This window comes from Rhagoletis zephyria, unplaced genomic scaffold, assembly GCF_001687245.7.
Source record: "Rhagoletis zephyria isolate East Lansing unplaced genomic scaffold, Rhagoletis_zephyria_1.1 Rzeph_scaffold_00586, whole genome shotgun sequence".
NCBI classification, from domain to species: domain Eukaryota; kingdom Metazoa; phylum Arthropoda; class Insecta; order Diptera; family Tephritidae; genus Rhagoletis; species Rhagoletis zephyria.
The window spans coordinates 84,902-91,845 of record NW_016157670.1 but is presented as its reverse complement, the minus strand read 5'-3'; the positions used below and the strand labels follow the sequence as shown (position 1 = coordinate 91,845).

Below are 6,944 nucleotides of genomic sequence, written 5' to 3'. Positions count from 1 at the left end.
TCACGCCCCCTTTCTATATCGAAACTTTTTTTAGCCTATAACCATCCTTGGAAAGTCTGCAGTAGATTCCGAAATTTCAAAAAAATCGGTACGGGCTTTCTCGACCTTTGCGAACAGAAAAAAACGGATTTCAAAATATATATTAGTATAGACTAGACAATATCTGCTTGTTTTGCTTAAGCACTACTACCAATGAAAATCGATGGATAAAGAAACAAGTTTGCAAGGGTTAAGTGAAAGTGCAATAATTTTTTGTATGAAATACTAGCAGGAAATAATGTTACTCATACGCCATATCTTACATGACCATTTGACCATGTTAGAGTTTGAATTTGTTTCATTCGCAATGAAAACTTAAAATAACAAGTAAGAAAGTCTAAATTCGGGCGGAGCCGAACATTAAATACCCGGCGCAAGTATTAAATATATGTTATCCACCTCTCCGAAAGCTACCGCTAAATGATAAGCCGGGGTGTATAAATTTTAAGTAAATTAGCATCCTTAAATTTCGAAATATTGAAATTTCAAGCATTTCTGAAATTTACCGTTATATGAAAAGCGGCCGTAATTTTAGTCCGATTTCAACAATTTTCAAGAGTTTGCCTTTGTGTGGCAAGCACAATAACCATACCGAGTTTGGTACAAACTGCTAGAACGGTTACCGAGATACATATATGTTATCATAAGTGGGCGGCGCAACGCCCATTTTCTAAAATTTTATCACAAACATATTTCTTTGTCAAGAATTGTTGCAACCATCAAGTTAAATTAGCTTTAATATTTACTGATTTATCGAGGATTTCGCATTTTTCTAAATTACCGTTATATGGGATGTGGCCGTGGTTATTGTCCGATTTTTAAAATTTTGGGTATGCTGTACCAGGACCAACAACTGTGCCAAGTTTGGAAGAAATTGGTCCACCGGTTACCAAGATATACACATGTAACCATAAGTGGGCGTGGCTACACCCATTTGCCAAAATGTTTTAATATTGTTATTTTTCGTCTAAAAGTCATTGAAAATGTCAATTTTGAGTGAATTATCTTTAGTAGTTACTAAAACATCGGACTTTTCGTATTTCTGAAAATTACCGTTATATGGGAGGAAAAAAAACAGACACAACAACAACGGCAACGTAAGCGAAGAATATTCAATGAACATAAATAGTTGAAGGAGGATGAGGACTTGGATGGACACATAAAAGCATGCTTCAAACTCACGAAGCAGAAATCCATAGCTGCGATGTTAGTACATCAACTACATGACGCGAAAAAATTAATAATTGCACTTCAGAAGCGCTTGCGACGGTAGATGGCGGGAAATTGAAATGGAGCGCATTAATTGCAATTTGTTGCAAATTTTAATTGCGCGCTCACCCTGGTCAGGTTTCATTAAGCCAGCATCGCCCCAGACATGCTGCTTCAGCGGAAACCGCTATCTATAGAAAGTAAATTAATGCAACATGCATTTAGGCGTGCTATTACAAATACGATCATATTTGTGTGTTTATGGCTGGTCATTTGCCACCACAGCTAACTGGCATAAGCAAGATTAGCTGGCACAGTTTTGTTCAGAGACACGAATGATGTTTACTCACCTCCAAGTTAAATCCGTTTTGTCCCATTTGGGTCCCTGCAACACATACCGCTTCATGCGATGGTACCCATACTGCAGATTATCGGGCGAGAAATTGGCAGTACGATTACTGTCGCCCACTCCACAGCGAGGTAGTTGTATCAGTTTTCGTGTGGCCTCGTCTATTTCGCCGGTGGCCGGAATGTTGCCAAAGCGCTGCAATAATAAAGAAATATATAAATACAAGCGGAGAACAATAGTTATTTGCGCGCCAGATGGGCACATTATCTACCTGTAGGTTCCGTATGGCATCCTTCAGTTGCTCTTCGGTCCGCAAAGCTCCTGTTTCGATGTCCGACTTAGGCAGATAATCAAACTCCATCAAGTAATTGTACTGCAGCAGATATGCAAATGGAAGAGATGAGAGGATGCAAATGCATTAGCTCTTTGTTTAGCGTGCCAAGTTTTTGGTATATTATTTCTATGCCAAATATAAGCCTAAAATTATGCTAAGCAAAATGCCAGATATGTTTTAGTACAGTGTATCCCTGAATCTCTTTGAATGTTTAAAAAATTCCTCTGGACGATGTGGAATAAATTGCTTACTGCTAGTTAGTTGGCTTGTTTAACGAAATATGTATTTGTGTTGTTAAAATATTTTCCCAAATCGAAAGATTATATTAAAAATGACAATGACTTTTTTTAAGAATGTAAGCAGCTGAGGCAGACTTTTCAACAATCTGTACCAAATACGGCCTCCATAGGCCTCGTCATGAAAATCTTTGAAATCGTCCAAAACGTCGCCAATGCTGATATTGCTAACTTCGAGTTCTAGAAAATTACCGTTACATGGAGGTTGACGTGGTTATTACCCGGATCCAACCCTCGTATTATTTATTTTATTTTTTGGTCAAGGGCCCTATTAAATATATATTTTAAGTAAATTTTAAAGTAAACCTTAGCCACACTGCAAAATATCTTAAAATACCAAGTCAAGGCCGTATTTAAATAAAAAATTCCCAACTTATTTTAGTAGCACTATGTTACCGGTTTTAAGGGTTTGTAATACTTCGTTTTATGTCAAGGGCCACCCTATAAAAACATTCTAAGCATTTGAACCTTTAGGGAAAAAAATTATAGAATTGCCACCAGTTTGAAAAATTCGTAAATTGAAAAAAATAAAGTCTATATTACATTATGGGTGGGTCGAAAATATTTTTGAGGCTTGTCACCTGTTTGAAAATTTTTATTTTGTTTAATTGATACGATAAATTAAATATTACGATGAAAAAGCTTACTATCGAAAATATTTTTCAGGAGGGTTGCCACCTGTTTGTTTGAAAAGAGTTATTCAACTAAATTGATGAGATAATTAAATATTAAACGGGTATAAAATTAAAGAGGTTTAAGAAATTTTACAGATGAAAATATTTTTGAGTCGGCCACCTTTTTCCATAATGTATTTCAATTAAATTGATAAGATTAACTAAGCATTACAATATAAGTATGAAACGAAATTTTTTTGTAAATAAATATTTTTAATAGGGCTTCCACCTATCTAAACAGTAAAAACTAAAAATATTGAAATTAAATGAAATATTACTAGATTAGTACCAAAGGAAAACGGTTTGAGGAAGCTTAACTGGGCAAGTATTTTGAAAAGTTTTTACCTACCCAAACGCCGAACTTAACGTTCGAAAGAATTTGCAATGTTTAAACTGCGTTGCCAGTGAATTTATACATCAAAATTAATACTGAGGGTTTTTGCTAATAGAGTTGAAATAAAAATTATGAAATGTTTATGCAACGAAAACCATTACTAAAAAATCTACTCCTACAAATATGAAAGTAATAAAACACCTTAGAAAAGTATTAAAATATCAGATGGAAGTTGTTTAAAAAATCCTTGATGAAAACTTAAGATTTTTGTCACCTTTTTTTCGAAGAATATAGTTATAACTAACATAAATACATAATTTCATTCGGGCTTGCCACATATTGCGCATATTGCGAGGACAAAAATTTGAACATGAGCGTTGAGTTTTTCTGATTTTAAAATATCTAATATGCTAACTACTTCATAGCTACAAAATCTTCAACGTTTTATTATTGCATTTAATGGGAGGTGAAAAACACATTAGGTATCAGGAAATGTACCCTTTTCTTGGTAGAAGCAGCGGTATTTTATTTAATAAGCTTTAATTTAAAGGATTTCATAGAAAAAAAACGGAACACATAACATAGTTTCCTAACTTACTTTTGTCCAGAATTTCGAGCAGGGAAACCAGTAACATATTTGCCCTAAGACCCAATAAGCCCGGTCCTAGGGCGGCCAGATATTACGGACGGGCATATGGCAAAAAAAAATACACCGCTCCTAACAAGATACGTAAATACGAGTAAACTCTATATAGTGACACTAAACTCCTAAAATCTATATGGTCGTTAAAACACCCAGGTCTACAGAACTTTATAATAAATTTTATTTTATTACTAATCTGAGGAAACTAAGCACGTCAGAAGTCGAAGAAAGGGACGAATGTCTCCACTTTCGTAAGCAAAGCATGCCAAAATCACCAGATTTCATAAAGAAAATTACTTTGTATATTTTATTTTACTAATCGTATAGATCTTGAGAAGAGAAATACGATTCCATTGTTTAAAAACGAAAAATAATAATATCACTTGAACAACAACAACATTGTGGTGCTATTCAAGATCTTTAACCTGAGCCTCGGTAGAAATCCCTCTGTGAGCCAAAGTAACCCGATTTTAAAGCCAAACTTCACACACTGTACGACAGAAACTCGGATTTATTTATTTTTTCTAATTTATTCAATTATTAATTTTAATTATTTTAAATGTAATAAAAGTAGTTGACTTTTAAATAAAATTAAACTACAAAAATTTTAATTATCTAATAAGTGCAATGGGGTATAGTCGATGGGCTGGGTATGCAGTTACAGTTACACGACTATACTCAATCCCGACACTTGCGTCCTTGTTAGCGCACTCTGGGCAATGTGAGCAACCCATGTGCGAGATGCGGTAACTAATCCGAGTGGAGCCTTGGTTCACGGCCGAACGAGAGGGAGCTTCGGTGGGCCACTCCCACTTATTGGACTTAAGGGCTCACTGAAGTCTGCAGCGTCTATTCACCAGTAGATGCGGCTGGTTTGTGCGCTGGGTGTGGGACCCGCCTCATAAAAACCACTTCCAGCGAAGAACGAAAACAAAGCCTCGGATGAGACCCTCTTATGATGACGACCACGGCAAACGTTTAAAGGACTATGACTTGAGGGTATGCAGCTGGAATTCCCGGACCCTTAATGGGCAAGGTGCTTCTGCCCGGTTGGTTTAAAAGGCAAGAAATGCCTGGGGCCTTGCGACGTCTACTGCAGCTGCCATGTAAAGGAGCGCAAACTCGGTGTTGGATTTGTGGTGGGAGAGAGACTCCGTCGCCGACTACTGTCGTTTACCCCGGTGGACGAGCATCTAGCCACAATCCGCATCTAAGCGAGATTCTTCAACATCTCGCTCATCTGCGCCCATGCCCCGACGGAAGAGAAGGATGAGGTATCCAAGGATCTCTTCTATGAGCGCTTGGAGCGCACGTACGAGCGCTGTCCCCGTCATCATATCAAAATCGTGCTTGGCGACTTCAATGCCAGGGTGGGCAAAGAAGGGAGCTTTGGAATCGCCGTCGGAAAATTCAGCCAAAAATACCAAACGTGTTCACATTGCACACAACGAATTTTTCCATTTATGCCCACTTAGGCGGCACTGTGCTACGCCTCTAAGACGCATCTTTGGGTTTTACGTAACTTTCAATTAGAATGGGCTCCTAGGGTTAAACCAATAACATACCTGACACTTTAGATTTAGTAGTCATCTACTTTTTAGCTTAATTTCCTAGAATCTTATGTAAAATCCGAATAGAAACGACCTGCCCTAATATGTGCATATACATATATATATATATGTATGTACATATGTATACATATTATACGCGAACGGATTTCTTGGGTATTAATGTAAATTAAAGGTTTTTTTTCAAAAGTACATGTAGGAGGGTTCCCGCCTTTTTAAAAGCCAAATACATACATATTTAATGAAGTATTAAAACCTAATAGAAAAGTACTCTCTTCCGAGATGCAACTAAAAATTGAATGACGCCAAAATTGCAAACAACACCGACTGATGTGAGCGAAATCGCTTTGCATTCTGATGTAAGTTCATGCATTCATACATACGTACATACATACATTGCAAATGCACACATATAAAGACATACATAAACTCTTTCAGAGGCTAAGATAAGCTTTAATTTCTTATACATATGTACATAAGTAGATCGAAGAGGGCCCACAATGGAGAAGAAGAAAAATATACATATATACATATAAACATATAAACATGAAACCAGCGAATATAATTCTGGTAATGTAAACGTCTTGCAAGCAAAATAAATGCAAAAATAATGCAAAGATTGGCAAAGCTTTATGGCCGATAAGCGCATAGTTTAAAACGTAGAATGATGAGGAAAGAAATCTACAAAAGTGCAACAAATTAAAGTAGAAGGTAGTGTAAAGACATGCCAGGCCAGATCTACATTAGTATGCATTTATATACAAGCTATTTATCACTTATGACTGTAGTAAAAAACAAAGGGAATTTGGTATTTTTGAAAAAAAATTTTATGTGATTTTAATAAGCTTGTTTCCCAGAAATTTTCTCCAAACTCTATTTGGGACGAATGATATCGCATTTTTTACTTTAGGAAATTAATTGTAAAGCAAAAGCATTGACAGCTGGTAACAATGATGCGTATTAACGGCGCGGTTGATCAGATTAAAATTATACCCTAGCAAACGACAGTAATACGGGTGCTGCGAGTCCCACGGTCAGTATAATTTTCATAAAATTTTTTTAAATTAATTAAATTATTATTCAATTTTTTTAAGGTAAAAGTTGTGTTTGTGGGCTTTTTAAACACATTTAACTCCGAAAATTTTGATTTCTTATAATAAAACTAGCGAAAACCAGCCCGTTCCGCTGGTCGTCTTTAAAAAAATCTAGATTAATTAATTAAATTAAGCCGAAAAATACTGTGTGTTTTTTATAAAAATTCTCGCGCATGAATAGTAATGAAAGAAGTTTTGAATAGTAGTAGCAATTAAAAAACGTTTGATGTGATTTACTTTATTACTTTTTTTATTGTAATGCTCTTTGGTATACAATATTCTTCGTTTTTCCATGCGTTGTTGAATAAATGAACAATACCGATGGCTTACCAACTCTTGAGCATGAAACATAAAGTTGGCCATGAGAAAAACATGGGTATTCTAAATCAATACCACAAATTGAT

The 6,944-nt window shown here is 35.8% G+C and overlaps 1 protein-coding gene across 2 annotated transcripts in view; it reads right to left on the bottom strand.

Moving 5' to 3' along the window:
• The window catches only part of Mmp2 (Matrix metalloproteinase 2), a 168,085-nt gene that overhangs the window by 88,717 nt on the left and 72,424 nt on the right, over positions 1 to 6,944 (bottom strand). For both annotated transcript variants that reach the window (XM_017612904.1, XM_017612903.1), the window contains exons 2-3: positions 1,869 to 1,970; positions 1,599 to 1,792 (exon numbers count right to left, since the gene is read on the bottom strand). In XM_017612904.1, the coding sequence (XP_017468393.1) occupies positions 1,599 to 1,792; positions 1,869 to 1,958 (284 nt within the window). In that variant the 5' untranslated portion in view covers positions 1,959 to 1,970. The remainder of the gene's footprint in view (positions 1 to 1,598; positions 1,793 to 1,868; positions 1,971 to 6,944) is intronic.